Source organism: Amphiura filiformis, chromosome 16, assembly GCF_039555335.1.
Source record: "Amphiura filiformis chromosome 16, Afil_fr2py, whole genome shotgun sequence".
Lineage (NCBI taxonomy): Eukaryota > Metazoa > Echinodermata > Ophiuroidea > Amphilepidida > Amphiuridae > Amphiura > Amphiura filiformis.
In genome coordinates, this window is record NC_092643.1 from 61,157,103 (window position 1) to 61,179,780 (window position 22,678).

The 22,678-nt window shown below is 35.4% G+C and overlaps 1 protein-coding gene across 2 annotated transcripts in view; it reads left to right on the forward strand.

Moving 5' to 3' along the window:
• Positions 1-677: 677 nt before the first annotated feature.
• LOC140136295 (adenylate cyclase type 2-like) overlaps positions 678-22,678 on the forward strand; it is a 253,283-nt gene continuing 231,282 nt past the window's right edge. For both annotated transcript variants that reach the window (XM_072158020.1, XM_072158021.1), the window contains exon 1: positions 678-1,023. In XM_072158020.1, coding sequence (XP_072014121.1) covers positions 682-1,023 — 342 coding nt within the window. In that variant the 5' untranslated portion in view covers positions 678-681. The remainder of the gene's footprint in view (positions 1,024-22,678) is intronic.

The window sequence follows — 22,678 nt, forward strand, 5'->3', positions numbered from 1 at the left end:
ATTATTCATATTTGATTTTTTGTAAAATTTGGGAAAAAATCACCAAAAGTTGAAATGTCAAAAACTGCATTTACAGCCAATTCTGTGATTTGTGCTGCAAATAAGGCAATTATGTATTTGTTACAGCCCTAGTCAAATGAGGTGAATTAATCTTAGCTTTCATGCATCTTTAGGGGGAGGTTGCTACAAAAGTGGCTTTTTTAATTATTATTAAATACTTTTAAATGTATTGCAGCCACCCTCTACCCCTTTTCCCTGGATTTGGTGCATTTTCAGCTATTCTCCCAGACTGGGTGCATTTCCTCCATCTAACTGACTAAAGTGAATGTCTGTGTCAATTTTCTGACAACTAGGTGCACTTTCCCCGACTGGGTGTATTTCCCAGACTGACTGACAAACACATTAGACAGCTGTGTTTCAATTTCATACACCCTCAGAGAAAGATTCAACCTGAATCTTCCACAGAGGAAGAGTTGAGTTTCAAATAGAGTTGGTTAATGTGGTAATTCCATTTGAAATTTATACTCCCCAGTGGAAGATATTTAAAAAATCTTCTACGGGGGGAGTGTGGACTTTAAACAGAACAGCCCAAATAAGGTGAAGGTTAATTAAGGTAGAAACCCTTGTCATTTATTAATCTTAGCTTTATGTGTGTTTTGTATTTTCAGAGCGCAACGAAGGATGGGCAAGAACGGGCACTCTTATAGCCATCACATTATTCTTACTACTACTGCTTGGTCTAGGATACTTTCGGATATATTATTCAACAAATTCCATCAAGTAATCTCCCTCCTAGTCTGGTTCACATTACTTATGATGCTATACCTCCTAGTTGCCTGTCACAACATCTATGTGCCACATCACGAGGTGGCGCTTGTCATGTTTGTTACGCTTACTGTGTATACTATGCTGCCATTATCGCGCCCTTTGGCGTTTATCGCCGGAATATTCAGTTGTCTTCCACATATAGCAGTAACAGCAGCGCTTTCTGAAAAATATTCTACTGAAGAAATCATTTTACAGGTAAGCACACTTACAATAATATAATAATAAACAATCTGATCATATGAACTAGGCTGTGGCCGGTTTCAGCGCAAACCTATCTGCACTTAAATTGCTATAACATCCACCAATTTTCTGTGCAGCTCCCAAATTCCATTGGGTGAAGGAAGATTTTGATAACCAAACAACTAATCACCGATTTTTGAAAACAGGAGGAAACCAGAGATTCCAAAGAAAACCTGTGAGAGGGAGCATGGAATCGGGATAAACCAAGCCTTCTCCCACTTAGTACCTTATACCTTATGTAAAGCCTACTTGTTATTGCTGCCCATTATATTGAGGCTATACACTAGAAATCTAGAGGTCTAGACTTTTTTGATATAAAAACTTCATGAAACAGAAATAGAACTCATCAAAGTAACCTGTCCTGCATACCAACCATATAGAATCTCAGGGATGGACCAAACAATGTCCATGCACAAGCCAAAATGGGATATTCCATTTGAAATCCATACACCCCTATGGAAGACATGACCTTAATCTTCCACACAGGGTGTGTGAATTACAAATAGGGCTACCTGATTGGGTGACTCTATTTGAAATCTTTACCCCTGTATGGGTGATTAAGGTTATGCTTTCCATAGGGGATGTAAGGACTTCAACTGGAATAGCCCAATATTTGAGATGGGAATCTGGGTAGGATGTCGTCAGTGGCGTAATTACTATCAATTAATCATCCTCGGAAATGCCTGTGGCTTTAATAGGGTCTTAATTAAGAAAAATCGTTTGTTATCATCTATTAATAAGTGCAGCTTGACCTATTTCTGGCCTGGGCAGCGGCAAGTTGAATACTAGTACCACATCTGATGTCTTATTTTGTTGTAGCATTTGGTGATGAAAACCAGACAGAGCGTATAATTGAAAGTTGCTTGTCCAAAACTTTTTCAATTTGATAGAATATATTTGTGACAGATTCAAATTTGTAGTTCTATGCTGGGAGGTATGATCCCCGGGGTCACTCCCATTGTGGCTCTGTACACCATCCGCGATAATGAAAAACGCGTAAAAGGGTAGTTTTTCAGTGGGAAAGCACGATACGCCAGCGTAACGTGTTTAGGGTGTCAAAACATGAAATATTGGAAAAAGGGTAGCAAAATTGCAATTGCTAATACGCGGAAATGAAATTTAGGGTATGAAATTTGATGCAAGGAATAAAATCCCTGTTTAGGGTGTGAAAACACCTATTTAGGGTATTATTTTAGCCAAGGGTTAAATCCTTGTTTAGGTGCTTTTCAAATGTTGATTATCGCGGATGGTGTACAGGTCACAATGGGAGTGACCCCCGGTATGATCATCAAAGAGATTATCGAAGAGTACCAACTCAAAATTGCCCTGTGTGTATGCTATGATAAATCCACCATAGAGATTATACCCTAAGAGTACTTGCTCATAATTGCCCCATGTGTAGCGCTATGGTAAATCTACCATTTTGATTTGTTGCTCATTGAGGGCAAATAATGTACCGGTGGCTTTTTCTGGCAAGAGCCCAAAATTTAGCAATAATTTGCATTTGTATGTCAAATATTTTGAAAAATAATTCTCCATTCAAAATTGACATACGACACATGATGCGTCAAAAATGTGTATAACAATTCCCCATAGGACAGTGTACTTCCTCTTCTGGTTTGGTTACTACAATTTACCATGTTCTTCTTTCACACCATCTAAATAAAACATACCTCATGTGTTAAATTTTACTGAGGTAATGAAAAAAAATTTGAGCTTTCTGCTGATACCAAAACTTATTTTTTATGAAGAAAATGAGGGATGAGACTGTCGATTGTGTCACATCCCTTTAATAGTTAATAGGAATTTTGAAATTTGTTATTTTCTTGTTATTACTTTTTATTCTGAAATGATCCTCAGTTTTACTGAAAAATGTCATGGAATTTAAGAAAATTGCTTTTTGTAGGCTATTAAACACGAAGATTTTACTTGAAAATACCAATAATAACCAACGCAACCAAAACAGTATTAGAAAGATAAAAACTTCAAAATGTAAGTTTTTTTGTGCTCTAATTTCCACCTCTCTCTTGACTTATATCATCATAGCAGGTGCACAGTCATTAACCTTTAAAATAATAATTAGGTTACCTTCAGTGAAACTGACCTATCTCCATGGAAATACTAATCTAAACTTAAAAATAGAAGAAGTGAATAGGGAATAAGCATAAAGAATAATAAGAGCTTGGGTCAGACAGCTGTATTAAGACCAGGAAGAAGCGCAAAGTATGATTACAAAACAATGGTTAGTCGAAATTATCTTGATAAGTCTACTTGCTGGTCTTGATTTTTCATACTTTTTCAGATTTACTCATCTTAGCCCTCATCTTTATGAAAAGAATTCAAAAGATTTTTGATAAAATATTTTGGGATAGTAGATGGCAAAATTTGCTATCTCTCATCAGGGAACATTATTTGCCATTTGAAGTAGGAAGTAGGAAACATAATTTGCCACTCGACATAAAGAATATAATTTACTATCTTCAGTAGATAGCATAATAGCAATCAGTAGATAGCATCATTTGCTATCTTCAGTAAAGAACACAATTTGCTCTATTCACTAGATGGATTTATTTGCTATCTTCAGTAGATAGCATCATTTGCTATCTTTAGTAAATAACATAATTTGCTATATTCACTAGATGGGTTTGTTTGCTATCTTCAGTAGATAGCGTAATTTGCTATCTTCAGTAAATAACATAATTTGCTATATTCACTAGATGGGTTTGTTTGCTATCTTCAGTAGATAGCATAATTTGCTATCTTTAGTAAATAACATAATTTGCTATATTCACTAGATGGGTTTGTTTGCTATCTTCAGTAGATAGCGTAATTTGCTATATTTACTAGATGGGTTTGTTTACTATTTTCAGAAGATAGCATAATTTGCTATCTTCAGTAAATAACATAATTTGCTATATTCACTAGATGGGTTTGTTTACTATTTTCAGAAGATAGCATAATTTGCTATCTTCAGTAAATAACATAATTTGCTATATTCACTAGGTGGGTTTGTTTACTATTTTCAGAAGATAGGATAATTTGCTATCTTTAGTAAATAACATAATTTGCTATATTCACTAGATGGGTTTGTTTGCTATCTTCAGTAGATAGGATAATTTGCTATCTTTAGTAAATAACATAATTTGCTATATTCACTAGATGGGTTTGTTTGCTATCTTCAGTAGATAGCGTAATTTGCTATATTTTCTAGATGGGTTTGTTTACTATTTTCAGAAGATAGCATAATTTGCTATCTTCAGTAAATAACATAATTTGCTATATTCACTAGATGGGTTTGTTTGCTATCCTCAGTAGATAGCATAATTTGCTATCTTTAGTAGATAGCATAATTTGCTATATTCACTAGATGGGTTTGTTTACTATTTTCAGAAGATAGCATAATTTGCTATCTTCAGTAGGTAACATAATTTGCTGTATTCACTAGATGGGTTTATTTGCTATCTTCAGTAGATAGCGTAATTTGCTATCTTTAGTAGATAACATAATTTGCTATATTCACTGGATGGGTTTGTTTGCTATCTTCAGTAGATAGCATAATTTGCTATCTTTAGTAAATAACATAATTTGCTATATTCACTAGATGTAAAATATAAAATTACATTCTTTAAACTATTCAACTGACTCCCCGGTTTTGAGGTTTTGACAACCTTCACAAATGTATTCAGCTTTCTGTTGATACCAAAAACTTAGTTTTGATGAAGGAAAATTGGGGATGAGGCTTTCACAATTGGGTCACATTCCCTTTGATAGAAATCTTGAAATTTGTTTTCTTTTTATTACTTTTCATTCTGAAATGATCCTCCGTTTTCACTGAAAATGTCATGGTATTTAATAAAGTCGCTTTTCGCAGGTTATTAAACACTCAGATGTTACTGGAAGGTACCAATAATGCCCAAAACAACCAATACAGTAATATAAAGATGCAAGATAAACACTTCAAAATGTAGGTTTTAATATTGTTTCCTGCTCCACCTTTTCACCTCTCTTGACTTACATTTTGTTAATAAAATCAAGAGACTTCTCCACCTCAGCCCTAATATTTACTTCATTATAAATAAGCAACTTTTTCTGTAGCTTTGGTCAACATATTCAAAAGGAATAGGAGAAGGCAACACTTATCACATGGATCCCCTTCAGCCCTACTGATTCTTACCATATCTCTGATTGGCTCTATGCCTGATATACCTCTCTTTGGGACCAATCAAAATAGTTCTTAGAGGCTAATAATTTGGCCGGTAATGCCTATGGGGTGAATTCTAGGCACTGTCTTTGTAGTACCCATGCATTATACCAAATGCAAAAATGATGTAATTATATGTTGTCTTCTATATTTAGAGGATAAGCGATAGGGATTTTTGTTTTTACTATGCTCTACCGTGTGATAGACGAGAAGCAGGTCTAATATTTTGAGTAGTGGATACCGGTGTATTATTTTAATAACTGTAAACTCTTTTTAAGCAAAAACTAAGTTACCGTTACAAAAACTCCCCTTATTATAAAATGAACAAAACTTGTTTACAACTTCATGTATTCTGTTATGCATACTGCTAGCATCGCAAGATATTCCGCTTAGTCTCGCATACATCGTGATACATACTCGCACCTCTACAAGTGTGTTACGTGCTATCAATACGTGTGATGACGAGGGGTCGTCTCGGCCTGATAGATGGCACCAAATCATGCGATTGTCCAATCATATTATGTGTCTATTAACTAGACCACTCCCACTGATTAAGAATGTTTGATTGATTATTTTATATTTTATATATTAAGAATGTTATTTCTATTTACAATTGACATGAGCATACGATGAAGTCACATTTTAAAGTTCAATTTTCACAATTATACAACATCAGTTCTTAAATACAAACCACTAATACAGGAAAGGAAGTGTACACAGAATATATATGAAATGCGAATAACGTTGAAATGAGACAAGTATAAAGAATTAATAAGTGCGCAAGTTACACTCACTTAGGCATTCTGAAATGCATTAAGATTGCTTCACTACTAAACTTATAAACTTTGAAATTTGGTAATTACATGAATATCATGTGAATAAAGGATTCCTATTTTGGGAAATGTGTTTTAAATAACATAGACATGACCAAAATAGTCAAAATGGTCTTAAATAGAAATGTAGATATGAACTGTAGTTTCCGTGAACTGATCTAAAATTGATTGATAAGTATAAATAAGTCAATGTGATAAAAATAGCTATTATATTTTTTATATCAGGGCTGATTTGACATGATTTTTCTTGATTTTTGCATAATTTCCTATGTTTTGGGGGATTTTAGGGGGAGTGCACCGTATTTTCTCCTCTGTGGACCTGCCCTTGGATAATAACAGCTCAATGAACTTATTTTGTAAGTCTGAGTTAGCCAATCATTGTTGTTTTTTTATTATGAAAAGTCAAGAGCACTGTAATGTGTTGTTTGTACTGTTTACCCCACATGACTGCTCATATCCATATAAGTACCAGACTTGAGTCCTGTTTATCAGGGACAGTCTGTGTCGCTCAGTGGTAGAGCGTTCGCCCAACAAGCGAGAGGTCTGGGGTTCGAGTCCTCGCACAAGCAGGTATGTCCGAGTTTTTACTGGGTATATCTGCCTATGCATGTTATGTTTCCATTTGTAAATTCATGTTTAATTGTGCTAGTGTGCGATCGTAATTCTTCTTTCCCTTGTATATTGATATATTAAGAATACGATTAAGCATCAGTAATTTGATCTCGTGAGCTAGTTTGTACTGTTTGAATGTTTCCATGTTCCAGTGTATGATCGTAGGCCTCTTCCTTTGTTTTCAAGAGCATGGTTGACAACTCATGATCGTGATGTTGTGGGTTCAAATCCAGGCAGGGAAATTAAAACTAGCATTATTTCAAATGATTTCCAATAGAAAATATGACAATATTTTAGGTGCACAAGTATGCATAAATGTCTCAAGATGAAGTTAAATATTCACTTTTAATCACCAGCTATCATGTTTGGATGAATAATTACTTAAAACAGAGCATGCATTTGCATAAAACACTTCAGTAAATATAGATAAATTTACTCACTTCATATTATGTCTCAGTTGACTTGCAGGAAAATGCAGATGGCGTCATCACACAACTCCAGGCTACACTAGCTTTTCTGGATATCATCTCACAGATGGTGTGTTGTAGAACAAAAAATTGGCCAATTTGCTTCACAAGCAAAACTAGATAGAAGTCTCAATACTTGACTATCTTTTTGAACTACAATTTAAATTGATGCATCGCAAAAACGTGTTGCTTACTCCAAGATCTCAAAAATGCAAGTGAAATAAAATGCATCTTGGTTGCTAAGTAGCACCAAGAGTCCTAAATAATTATGCACGTTCTATTGTTATTACACAAAGTTGAAAAACTGCATTACAATGAAAATGGAACAGTCCATATACTTGAACTAAATGGACTGATTTAGACTCCCCCTGGGGAATGCTATTGTAATTAAAATCTAGAAAGTTCTGTGGATATGGAAGGTGTGAAATACTGGCTTGAACTTGCAACCCATGATCAAGAAAAATCCCTAAATTAAAAATCATTGTAAAAATTCTGAACTCTGCTGTGACACCAATGTGTTGTGTCCTTGGGCAAGACACTTTATCTCACTTGTCCCACTCACTAGTGGCAGCACCAGGGGAATGGGGTAAGAGTTCTGATTACCCCTAGCAAAAACCCAAAATTATGAAAATGTCCACATTTTGCAGTAATTTTGTCAATTTTGCCCCCATTCACTTTTTTTCCCCATGCCCCCCAAAAAATTCCGGGTGCCACCACTACACTCCATCCAGATGTATAATTGAGGAGCTGTTTTGGATGGTCATACTGGTGCCCTTATTGTTGTTTGCCAAATGGCCTGATAAAATCCTAGTGACAGTGGAATCAATGTAAGGGACCGTTCATTATTAATGCCCGGTGGGGAGCCAGGAGAAATGTACGGCTTAAGTGATTTGATATATGTGCCAGTACTGATCCACAACATTATATAATTGCCAACAGTTTAAAAAATTTAAAAGTGATATAACTTAAGTACTCTATGTCCAATATTATTGACACCGTGAATCACATGAAATCTTGATAAATATGATTTTGCTGAAAATACATGACTTATTTTTTGCTGGATTGCATCATATTTGCTGCAGCTGATAGCAAGTCATTAGTGGGGTGTGTTGCATACATGAATTATGCGTTCATTAATTCCACATGATTGGCTGTATCAGATAGCAAGAGCTGTGGGTATGCACAAATTTACCAAATTTAAAATTGATGTATTTTAACAAATTGGCATATAAAATGCACTTGGTTGTATCTAAGCTAGTCTATTTTTATGAATTACTCGGTGAGAATATTATGGTGCATGTATTAGTTATATTCAAGTTTTACTTTAGAGTACTAAATAGTCCAACCATACTTATAGTATGTACATGTAGGATCGAATGCTAAGTGCTCTTAATTGTGCTATTCCATTAAAAGTCCACACTTCCCCTGTAGAAGATTTTGGAAATATTTTCCATAGCGAGAGTATGAGTTTTAAAAGGAATTAGCACATTAACCAACTCTATTAAAACTAACCACCCTCTGTGGAAAGTTCAGGTTGAATCTTTCTCAGTGGGTGTATGAAATTCAAATGGAGCTGCCTGATGGGTTCATTCCATTTGAAGTTCATACTCCCCCTGTGAAAGATATTTCCAAAATCTTCTACAGGGGTAGTGTGGATTTTAAATGGAATAGCCTATTTTGAATTTAAAGATGATCTCTTGTGTTTTTTGATCAGCCACCATCTTGAGGTTCTCAGAAATTGCTGTAGGGCTAATATATTGTTCACAAAGTAGCCTGTTCGGCAGCTAGAATCTTCCATGTTTTAAAACACTTGATTAGATTGTGCAAAAAGCGAGATGATTTCTAGGTCACACTTGATACTATTGGGCTGTTCCGGTTGAAATGCATACACCCCCTATGAAAAACATGAAATTAATCTCCCACACAGGGGGGGTGTAGATTTCAAATGGAGTCACCCATTCAGGTAACCCCATTTGAAATTCACACTCCCTGTATGGAAGGTTAAAGTCATGTCCTCCATAGGGGGTGTATGGATTTGAACTGGTATTGAACTGATATTTTGGCTGTACAGGTGTTGTGTTTGATTCATTTGTTTGAACCAGCAGTAGATGAAAAGACTTTGCTTTCATGCAAGGATATTCAAGTAATTTAAAATTCACACTCCCTGTGAAGATTTTGGAACTATCTCCCACAGGGGGGAGTGTGACTTTTCAAATGGAATGAACACATCTGACAGCTTCATTTAAATTTGTACACCCTCTGAGACAGATAGAAGGTAAGTTTCAAATACCATTGGTTAATTATTCCATTTGAAATTCATACTCCCTCACCTGTGGAAAAAATTCCAAAATCTTTCACAGGGGGAATGTAGACTCTAAATTAATTAGCCGAATTAAGGTTTCAACACTTCTCAAAAAAATGCAATTGAAACCATTCAAATTTGAGATGCCTTTAACCTGGTCCCGGCTATAGATTGTCAATTTCAACCAATTTGATGATGCCAAGAAGACACAGTAATAACTATGTAGAATGTAGTTACAGTAATATCCCGTTAAAAATATATAAAAATTAGCAACCATTAGAGGGTGTATCAAGGATGCACCATCAGCTGGGATCCAGGAGGCTATGTCGGGTCTACTGGTGTGGACCAGAGGACAAGTCCCCGAAAAATCCCAGGTTTTAGCCATTTAAAGCACAATTTTGATGTATTTTGGTGATGAATGGAACACTACTACCAACAATTTTTGTTTGTTTTATTTAGCTGCATAATACTAGGATGCACACACATACACAGGAAACACAAAAATTATTTTTAAACATTTACAAACCTGTATTGGTTTTGGTCAAATTGTTTTTAATAGCAAACATGTTGGGTTATTATAAAGTTGTGAAAACGTTTTTTCAAATGTTTTAAATGAAAAAACAATACAACATTTATGATATGTTATTACAAAATATTTTAGGCAAACATTTTTGCAAAATATTTTGTCAACACTTAAATAACATTATGTTAGAATGTCTTGCAGCAGGTTTTTTTCAGAAGTGTTTTTGAATGTTATTAAAGGTTTACACCCTTTATATAACCCGACATTAAAAATGTTTTCTGTAGAACCTTTTGTTTTTTGCTGGGTCTCATATGCCTTAATCCTCTCCAGCAGACATCGACAAATTTCAGATTTTCTTAAAAATGCAAACATTTCAGAATTGTACATTTTCATGACCATATTTGGAATCAGCATGAAAAAATGCATTAAAATGAGTACAAACAAGCCTAATATTAGTTCAGGAGTTCTTGAGATAGCTCTTGAGCAAATATCTTAAAACTTAGACCTTTTATGATGAAGCCTATAGCTAGCAGGCAGAGCATTTCACTCTGTTATATGAATCCTGCCTATGAATGTGCCTTTAAATTGAATTACTGCAAGAAATCATTCACTATGTCCTAAGATTCTGATAACGCATAAGAAGGTATGTAATTGATTGCAATTGATTCCGCAGCATAAGTAGGTTGCATCCTGCGCTGATTTTCACCAAGAACTCAATTGGGACATTCCAGTTGAATTCCATCACCCCCTATGGAAAACATTACCTTAATCTCCTACACAGGGAGTGTGAATTTCAAATGAGGCTACCTGAATGGGTGACTCCGTTTGAAATCTACACCCCATGTGTGGAAGATTAGGTCATGTATTCCATAGGGAGATGTAATTTCAACTGGAATAACCTATTCATAGATCTATCTGTCTCAGTGTCTGGCAGTTTCCTGTGTTATTGATTCATTGTCTGATTTATAACATGCATTTTTTATCCATCTGTCTACACATTATTTTTTGCCAAAGATATGCTCCAACGTCCAAGACAAATGAGTGTGTGTCAACTTAGATCAATTTTCAATTTTTCAATCAAAATTTTAGTCCATATAACAAGCTAAAAAGATTCTGAAAAATCCATCCAAATTGGGCTAGTAGTTCCTCAGATATCGTTATCTTCATGTTGTGAAAAACAATAAAATACAAAGGAATATAAACATTTTGTGGTCATATCTCAAAATCAAATTTGGCAACAAATGACATATTTTTGTTAAATGATACAGTTCAGTGTTTTATGCGGTGAGGTTTACTTTTGTAAGACCAAAAAAGACAAATTGTATTTCAAGGTTACTGATCTAATAATGGACATGATTGTTCTTATTTGAAAGCATTTTAAGCTATTTTTGAAAAGATTTGTTTTTGTAATATTTAGTATAATGTCTATGCTGCAGATAGTGGGCTAGTCTATGAATCGTCTATTGCTAATCATTTACATTACACTTGTGATTTGGTGTTTGTTCATATCAAGTACTTGATAGTCCAACGTGGAGGGGCACACTTTTATATGAATCAGTCCACCTATAGGGCTATTCCAGTTAAAAATCCATAAACCCCCTATGGAAGACATGACCTTAATCCCTACATATTTTTGCTGTCTACAGATGATAGTAATTTCCCCTATTTTTGCTGTCTACTGATGATAGGAATTTCCCCTATTTTTGCTGTCTACTGATGATAGTAATTTCCCCTATTTTTGCTGTCTACAGATGATAGTAATTTCCACCTATTTTTGCTGTCGACAGATGATAGTAATTTCCCCTATTTTGCTGTCTACTGATGACATAGTAATTTCCCTATTTTTTTGCTGTCGACAGATGATCGTAATTTCCCTACTTTTGCTGTCTACTGATGATAGTAATTTTCCCTATTTTACGCTATCTACTGATGATTAGTAATTTTCCCTATTTTGCTGTCTACTATGATGATAGTAATTTTCCTCCCTATTTTACTGTCTATACAGATGATAGTAATTTCCCTATTTTTAAGCTATCTACTGATGATAGTAATTTTCCCTATTTTTTGCTGTCTACTGATGATAGTAATTTCCCCCCCTTTTGCTGTCTACTGATGATAGTAATTTTCTCCTATTTCAGCTGTTCCTACTAATGATAGTAATTTTTCCCTGTTTTGCTATCTACTGATGATTGTAATTTTCTCCTATTTCTGCTGTCTACTGATGATAGTAATTTTTCCCTGTTTTTGCTATCTACTGATGATAGTAATTTTCTCCCTATTTCTACTGTCTCACTAGTTTATAGTAATTTTTCCCTATTTTTTTGCTATCTACTGATGATTGTAATTTTTCTCCTATTTCTGCTGTCTACTGATGATAGTAATTTCCCCCCCCTTTTGCTGTCTACTGATGATAGTAATTTTCTCCTATTTCAGCTGTCTACTAATGATAGTAATTTTTCCCTGTTTTTGCTATCTACAGATGATAGCTAATTTCCCTATTTTTGCTGTCTACTGATGATAGTAATTCTTTTCCTGTTTTTGATTTTAAAAATTCTACATTTTTATAGCATCAGGTTGAGCAGCTTGGATAATCATAACTGAATATGTAACCAGCTCTCCCGTAAAACCAAGCGCAGATCTACTTTTGAGATAAAGACCTTTAAAAGACTCAAACAATAAAAATGGTAAATTTATGTTTAGTATTTATGGATGTTGATCTTATCTTTTATCAAAGAAAAACATCTTTTAAGAATAGAGAGATTTCATCAATATTTTTTGTTTACTTTTGTAATCCTACATCAGTGTTGTGTAACTGGAGAATATCATTATTTAAAGCAATTTGTAACATTTTCATATGAAATAGACTTGTATTTCATTTAAGCTCTCATATGTAATTTCCCTTTTTAATCATTTTTGAGCCAAACAAAGCGAGGCAAAATCTTTAAATTCTTTATATCTATTTAATTCAATGTTAGTTTATCAGGTACATAACAAAAGCGTACAATTTTTGAAAAATGTTGAGGGCATCTGCTCAGCAAATGTTACAATATTACTTTAATTTCTCAAAATTACATTGACACTGATATCCCAAGAAGTGGATGAAAAAATTACATTGACACTGATATCCCAAGTGGATGAACAATTATCCACTCTCTCCATTACTGAATTTGGGGCAGATACAAATGGATGACGAAGAACTCAGAGTCAGTTCCTGATGATCAAAGTGGCTGTTCATGCACCCTGGGCTGGCAGTGGGGTGCGCAAAGGGAAGCCGGGGGGCCACAACTCCTCCCCACAGTTGCTGTAAAGTCGGGGGAAAATGCACCCATTTAGGGGAAAATTTGGGATTTAACTTTTTTAAACATTTTTGAACAGTCAGGGATTCGAGACCCATACACTCATTAGCACCTTTTTGAAAACCTGTGGACGCCACTGTGACTGGTCTTCATGGGATACAGTATCTGAATACAAATGTTTACCCAAGTTGAATAGAAATATGAGCAAATGTGAAAGAACAGGAATATGAGGAAGGAGAAGATAATAGGATGAGACTGTATATGTGGCAATGTAGGATAGTAGGCAGTGACTAATAAACACTAGTGAAAGCTTCTTCACCAGTGTCTATGCATATATTAATATGTCTATGTCAATTGCACTAAGCTGTAGGGATAGCCCCAAGGTCTATCTGCATCCAATGTGAAATCAAATACTTTATGAATCAAACAAGAGAAGTGATAATATCAGAGGATGGAGAGAAAGTAAGTATACTCATGTGACCAAAGCGCCCCCTTGTTGTGATAGTGCTGAATAAAATAGGGTAATAACGCATCAAACTGCTTTATAGCCAGTCCAGTATATAAGCGGATGTATTACGTTGCGTGTTACGCACCAATGAATGTAAAATGCATCCTTCATTGCAAGAATGTAGGATTTATTACATACAGACAGCCTCAGGAGAAACACTGGTGTGAGAAATGCATACAAAAAGGACTATAATTCTATAATCAGACACTGCTGTATGAAGGAACTGCTATGCTGTTTGACTTATAACTAGAAACAATCATTCAGTTTTTGTATATACTGCACAGTCTCTAACTTGCACCCACGTAAATTCAAGTGTAATAAGCTAGTCACATGATTAGAGGCAATGCCCAACTAGTGTAGGTGCCAATACTAGTAAATGCACACCATTCGAATGATTCTAAATCAATTCACGTGCGATATTATGAGTCTTTGCCAATCATAAGCGGAGCAAAATGTATGTGCTATTAAATTAGTATTAAAGCGAACTATCACAACAGAAATGAATGCAATACTCAGTGCTCAATATTAATAAATGTCCCTATTAATAGGGGAGCCCCAAGACCAAACGCACACAAAGGTTAAAGATACTGTATAAGTGGTAATTTTTTGGCGTACCCAGTTATTTTCGTGATTTGGAGTAGAGACACATTTTGGCTAATGTTATTTTCGCGATTACCCAGTCCTTCCCTTGTTGTAATACATTTATTGCATTACATTAGCGAGGTGTTATTTTAAGCGGTTGGAGCTCTGTGTCAGCTAAATTCGGCGAAAATAAAACCCTAAGTAGAAAATATACCACTTATACAGTAACTTACTTCAGAATAACTGCAAACTACTTATGTACCAATCATCATTTTGAGGGTATTTTCCATAAAGGAATCCTATCTTTGTTATGTCTCTATACAAAATCCTGCATTATCCTTTTTTGATCCAAAAAATGTTGCAAAAATCCACAATTTTCAGCAAAAAATTACAAAGATTTTTGGTGAGTTTAAAGATCTTTTGCTTCCTTCCGATTATGGTGACTCCTACTGATTGTGAGCGACCTCAAATTTCAGGAACAAGCCAAGTTTGACAGAATACCATACTATCATGGTATCAAATTAGTATTTATTTATTCCTTCAAGCTTATCAGGGAATGAAATTTCAAATCTGCCAGCTTATTGTATCTTGGTCTAGTAGTCAGGACACATGCTTCCAGATACATAGGTCACCCATTTACATTTTCATGAAAGTTTAATGATGATCTGAAAGACTGTACCAAAGCTTATCTTAGAGCACCATTGCCTAATTGGCCCATTTATAACCTTTTTGGTACATTTTTTAAAAGTATAGTAATGAATAAATAGCCTCATTTTTTGTACTCAATAAAATGTAACTGTTACATAAGATCTATAAAACTGGTCATAATTAAGCTATTCTGAGATTTGAAATCCATACACCCCTGTATGGAAGACATGGCCTTTATCTCAACACACAGGGAGTGTGCATTTCAAATGGGGTTACCTACCACTTTCCCTGTGTACAGGATGAAGATGTATTCCATAGACAGAATATGGATTTAACTGGAATCCCATTCTTATAGAAAGTTTTTAAAATGATCTGAAAAGAATTGGTACTAAAGCTTATCTTACAGCATTATTGGCCCATTTTTAACCTTTTGGTACATTTTTAAAGTATAGTAATGAATAAATAGCCTCATTTTTTTGTACTCAATAACATGAAACTGTTACATAAGATCCATCTAACTGGGCATAATTGAGCTGTTCTGGTTGAAATCCATACACCCCTATAAAGACATGACCTTAATCTCCTCACACAGGTGTGAATTTCAAATGTTACATCTACCTGAATGGTGACTCATTTTGAAATCCACATTCCTGTGTACAAGATTAAAAGATGTCTTCCATAGAGAGTGAATATGGATTTAACTGGCATCCTATTCTCATGAAAGTTTAAAGATCTGAAAGAATTAGTGCCAAAGCTTATCTTACAGCATTATTGGCCCATTTATAAGCTTTTGGTACATTTTAAAGTAAAGTAATGAATAAATAGCCTCATTTTTTGCAGCAATAACATGTAACTGTTACATGAGATCCATCTAACTAGTCATAATTAACTCAGTAGCCCGCCTCAGTAGACAACTATATTAAATCAAGAACACATATTTGCATACCTAAATATCCTATTTCTATACCGCTGCCGTCATTGATTTCAATGATTTAATTAGACCAACACTGGGCCATACCATGTGCACTTGTAGTTCTTAAGGTGCGATACCTGCATGGTTTGGTCTCCCAAGAGATATGTGAGTTCACAATTAAAATCAAAATCGTGCTTAGCCACATGGGGCAATGTCTTGCATTTTTCTGCAGTGCGCATGTAGCTAGTAACAAGCCCAGGTCATCATGTACATGGTTGTGAAATGTAAATTAAAATGCCAAACCGAAGAGGATATACAGTATCAGGAAAGGTTTTTCTGGTCATTTAAGAAACCAAACAATGTGGAGCTCTATTTGGAGAGTTTTAATATCTTGAATTCAGAAATTAATTCAAAATTGTTCTGTTGTCTACAAATTACATCAAATTTGAATGATTCCAATTAAGTAAGTTGGGACATGTGCAAGCATTACAAATATGCCAATAAATTAGGTTTAAAAAAAATAGACCAAGTTCATTTATGGAGACGTGCCATAATGCCACTGGAGTCTATCTAAGGACCGTTCACAAAAAGGGGGCTGATGCAAAAGGGGGCCCTGAAAATTTTGACCACTCCTAAGGGGGGAGGCCCTGAAAAATGACCACAAATTTTCCTGGAAAAATTGAGTTTATATGCTTTTTCTATGGGGTTGACCCATAATTTTCATGTCAAAAAGGGGCCCCCTGAAATTTTCGAGGTCTGTAAAGGGGGGCCCCGAAAAACTTTCGCGATAAAATTCTTTTGCATCAGGCCCCCCCTTTACAAGTGTTTCTTGTGAAATGGTCCCTAAGATATTCTCTGCCCCAATTGGCTATTCCAGTTAGAACCCATACACCCTCTATGGAAGACATGACCTTGATCTTCCACACAGGTAGTGTGAAGTTTAAATGTGGTTACCTGAATGGGTGATTCCATTTGAAATATACACCCCACTCTGTAGGAGGTTAAGGTTATGTCATCCATAGAGGTGTATGGATTTCAACTGGAATAGCCTAACTTATTGCACTGGATCCACCTTAAGATTAAGGTCAGCTCACAAAGGCAAGGAGTAAAACCAATCAGATGCTGGACTGAAATTATTATCTGACAAAGTCTAAATCAATTATCAAAAGAATACAATCAATGGAATGCACATTTTGAATGAAATTAATTAATTAAATCTATTTACATGTCAGGAATGGATTGGGATGTGTAGAGATTGAGGAAAACAAAATTTTGTATTTAGAGAAGATGGTAGGATTTTGTGGAGGAAAGTGTAAAATAAGCATCAGTGCTGTCTACTGAAGATAGGTAAAATAGATATTCACAATGGGTTGGTTTTTCAGTCAGATTTGTTTATTTTGATCTATTGATTTGTCTATTTTAGTGAGTAGGTGGGTGAGTGGGTAAGTGAGTGGAGTGTGTAAGTGAGTGAGTGTGTATAGGCTTTTTGTAAGCTTACTACACAAGATAGCATGGAAATATCAGCATTTTTGAAACATCTAGTTGGTTGAAAAAGTTGTGGGGTCGCTTTATTTGAAGGGGGTGATTATTTTTGGGATTTTCTCCAAAACTGAGAATTACTGCCCAAATTTGACCTCACAGATGGATTTATCAAGTCTTCATCATTATAAATACTTTAGACCAACAATTTAGCAGTTATAAGGCTCAAAAGTTTCCTTAATTCCAGAGTTAAGACCAACCTTAACATTACAATAAATTGGACCAAGAAACACATTTTTCGCATTTATGAGTCACTTACTTAGTGTATCAAATATTGGATTTTGTTGGTTGACAAGACACCATATAACATCTGGATCAAACTTAACTGTCTGCTATTATTTATGTTCCTGGAATTACTTCTAAATATATATAGTATGATCAATGTCAGCATATATTTATCTAGTGTGCTCATTAAATCAATCTTTCTATTACAGAGACAAGTTTTCCTGTTAGATTTCCTGAATATCAATAATATGCTGTAGTGCCATGGGAGTAGAAAGAGGCTTGTGAATGGTTGGTTCCCTTATGTTATATATTATATAGCTTGTGAAAGGACATAAAAATATGGGCTATTACAGTTGAAATTCATATCCCCTATGGAATAGTCCGACGATTTAGGACCTGTTTTTTTTTCTCTAGTTACCAACTATACTCTAACTCTGATCGCTTAAGAAAGATTAACTGGCTGTAATACACTAACCGCCATGCTTGGCCGGGTCACTGGACTTTTCAGCATGATTCGTCTTTCTTGCACCATGTCAGATAGTGATCATAGTGTGAAATCAGTATAGTCTGGTAACTTAGAAAAAAGGTCCTACTAAATCGGACTACTATGGAATGGAAGACCTACGACCTTAGTCTACACACACAGTGAGTGTGAATTTCTTGTTTGAAATGTACACACCCTGTGTGGAAGATTATGATTTGCCATTTGGTCTAATCAATTATTGGTATGAGACCAAATGGGATTTGATCTGGATGATTAAGGTCATGTCTTCCATAGGGGGGTGTAATGGATTTCAACTGGAATGGTTAAAGAGAATGGGTGTAGACAAGACCAAGATAATAAAGACAAGATTTTTGCCTCTTCAATATCATGTCATAATAGATGGGCTGGTCAATATTTTGAGTAGTGGATGCCGGTGCTTGACGCTACATTATAAGTATAATATTGTAGTAACAAAAACTGCTTTTTTCCAGAAAAATAAACTTACTTTTTGTGAGGACATCCCTGTTGTTTAAAATGAACTTAAATTGTCACAAAATCAAAGCGTCGAACCACGCTTCTTAGTTAGGTACCGCGTGTATTACACAAACGCATTATCGCACGCGATCACTGAGGATCAACAAGCCTGCCGCCATCTTATATGACTATCCACTATTTTCACCCGAAAAACCAATCAAATTACTGCAGTTTATGTCCTCTTGCCTATTTGTCATATGAAAAAAAAAATTGCTCAAGGATTCATCTCAAGACCCATGACTGAATTGCCCAATGAAGCATAGAAAGAACTGACAAACTATTATTTGTTTCAGTCTTTAACCATGGTTACAGAAAACATGCAAATTGTTGGCCTTATGGAGAGAGCACAGCCTCCTGTAAAATTATCCTATAAGGCAACCATTGCAAATACAGGTTCTGACTGTCTGTATGTGAATTACCATTTTAACCCAGGGCAAGGCAGTAATTTGTGTATAATCCAGCACTGCTTGTATGATCATACTACTAATAGATGTGTATTGGTAGCGGTTTTGTCATGTTTATGAAGTAGGGAAGGTGACTGTCTTATCTATTACTGTGGCTTTAGGTATTAAAGGCAATTTGTGATGATAGTGGGTGACTTCATATGGGAGGCAAGATTTGCATCAATGTGTGCTTCCTTGATCCGCATCAAGTATAGCAACTGTCTGCATGGGCACTGTGATCTGCATCTGGGGACTCCACATGGTAGCCCAAATCCTCATTAATGAGCTATCTGTGATCCACATCAAGTATAGCAACTGTCTGCACAGGCAATGTGATCTGCATCTGAGGTTTCACACGGGAGGCCAGATTCAGCATCAGTGCGCATCAATGTACATTTCCGTGATCTGCATCAAGTATAGCAGCTGTCTCACGCAGCAAAGTAATCTGCATCTGGGAAATGTTTGTTTATCGAGTGTGTATACCATGGATGAAAGAGATAACAGACCGTGTACAACCAGTCAAAATCCATGTGCATTGTATGCTGTGAGTTCTTGCATATGCATGAGGGCCGATTGTTTGATGCGTGCCATGTCTAATCAATCACGCCAGCATTGGCGTTGCTATCACGATACAGGATAGAAGCGTTGTGTGCCTTACGCAATTCATGCGTGATAGACTGTAAAAATATGCTTGACCAGTCGTAGGCAGTTTTGCCTGTTTCATGAAACAATCGGCCCTCATTATTGGATGATGCTGAGACTTTGACTGGTTGTACGGGATCTGTTATCTCTTTCATTCATGTTGTATACAGATTGTGGGCATTATGTGCGATACCATATCTGCGCCGGATAAGAAAATTCCACATTGATCCGCATCTCAGAAGTCTGCATTGATGTAGTTCTTGCTTCCTGTGTGCAGTCGCCCATTCTCAGCATTGCATCTCTGATTTATTGCTGACAGTAGTAGTAGCAGTTGAGATTCATTCAACATGTTTTAGCTCTAGGAGCTTTATGGAATAAATGCTATGAATAGCAACACTTAGAGGTTAGCAACAATCTATGCTCCAGGAGCACTACATGTTAATGATATCTTAAATATTTATGGCATAACTAAACTTTTTATGTAATTGAGGGGCAGTAAGGGTGGGGGAAAGACAGTGTTTAGCTTAAGTAGGGACCTTCTCCACTTAGAAACCTGTATAGATGATCAGGTGACTTGCATGGTGGGGGGCTCAAGGAGAAGATGGTGATGACTGATGGGGCTCAAGCTTCCCCTGCCATCTCCTGGTAACACCCCTGCAGTTAGGGGGTTGGGGCTGCCCTACTGATAGGTACTTACATTTGTTGGGTTTGTTGGCGCTTTGATGTACTATGGCTATGTGTGTGCCATTATCTATACCTCGTTATAATGTACCGATAATACTATGCAATATTATGAAAATTGGTCTGAAACTTTACAATGACAAAGTCCAGTTTTAGATGCAGGAGAAAAATGAAGAACCCAGATAAAACTAGTAGCAGTGAGTATGGACTGGAAACCAAATGCACATAAAGTCGCCGGGAAAGGCCGGGCTCAAACCTCGGGACCTCAGTGATGCAAAGCTATACGCTACCCACTGCCGCTCATAAATGATTATGCAACTGACTAAAATCACTAAGTCATCTATAGCTACAGTTGTAGCAGGGTTATAGGGTAGTGGAGATGGCTTTTCTTAGTCATTAGTGGTTTTAAAGTAAAAGTACAGTGCAATATTTTCAATGTCAATGCCTCCATTGGCGTATAGCCAGGAAGATATATTAAATGTATCTCTGACAAGAGGAAATTAGGTTAGATTTATTTCATTACATTCAAAATAATAGTATGGGGCCATTTAAAGACACGTTGTGTTGTGTGGGTGTTATTTATGTTTGTAGAGCACAGATGCAATGATATATGATGATATATCCAATGGCTGCCTTGTGGATTATTAGAGGTTTTTTTTTACAAATTCAAAAATTTCAGAATTGTCAATTTTCATGACCATATTTGGAATCAGCATGAAAAATGCATTAAAATGAGTTACAAACAAGCTTAGTATTGGTTCCAGTGGTTCTCAGCTCATGATATTTTGTGAAAATATCTTAAAACTTGGACTTTTGATATTGAAGCCTATGGCATAGCATGCAGAAGCATTACTTAACTGTACATCAGTTGTTTTATGGGTATATTGAAAAAATACAAACATTTTCCTTTTGGAACCTTGGAATATCCTTTGGGTTGTGCCCCCAGGATATTCCAAAGGTCAAAGCAGAATGTTTAGATTTTTTCACAATACTTTGAAAAATAACTGATGCAAAGTCATTAACCTCATTCATAAACATCACTTTTAAATTTGTTTGACTCCATCTGTATCATTTTTTTTAAATACAATTTTAACTTTTACTTTTCATTTTCATTCACGGGAAGGTAACATAATTGTTTTCAACTGATGATGGTATCTATTACTATCTACTAAAAGACAGCATTTATTACTATCTACTAAAGACAGCATTTATTGCAATCTCTACCGATGATAGCATTTATTGATATAATACTGATAATAGCTTTTATTGCTATCTACTCAAGATAGTATTTATTGTTGTCAACAGATGGTGGTATTTATTGCTATCTACTGAAGATATCATTTATTGCTATCTGTTGAAGATAGCATTTGTTGCTATCTCCTGAAGATAGCATTTATTGTATATCTACTGAAGATAGCATTTATTAGTTATCTACCAAAGATAGCATTTATTGCTATCTCGTTGAAGATGGTATTTATTGCTACTTGCTGAAAATAACATTTATTGCTATCTGCTGAAGATTGTATTTATTGCTATCTACTGATGATAGCATGGCATTTAATGCTATCTACTAAAGATAGCATTTATTGTTATCTGCCAAAGATAGTGTTTATTGTTATCTACTGAAAATAGCATTTATTTCTATCTACTGAAGATGGCATTTATTGCTATCTACTGAAGATAACATTATTGCTATCCGCTGAAGATAGCATTTATTGCTGTCTACTGAATATATCATTTATTGCTATCTACTCAAGATAGTATTCATTGTTGTCAACTGATGTTGGCATTTATTGCTTTCTACCATCTATCTGCTGAAGATAACATTTATTGCTGTCTTCTGAAGATATCATTTATTACTATCTATTCAAGATATATAGTATTCATTGTTGTCAACTGATGTTGGCATTTATTGCTATCTACCATCTTCTTCCCCAATTGCTGGAATATTTTGCGAAAAATTCCAAGTATAAAGTTCAATAGCCATATATCAAATTAGGCCAAGCTGAAACCTTAAATTTGAATCTGACATTATCTCACCTGTATCTAACAAAAATTGTCCTTGATTGTAAAGAATTTCCCTGTACATAAATTTCAATGGGCTCTTCCATTTAAAAATCCACATTACCCCTGTGGAATGGAGCTGCTTAATGTGTTTATTCCATTTGAAAGATATA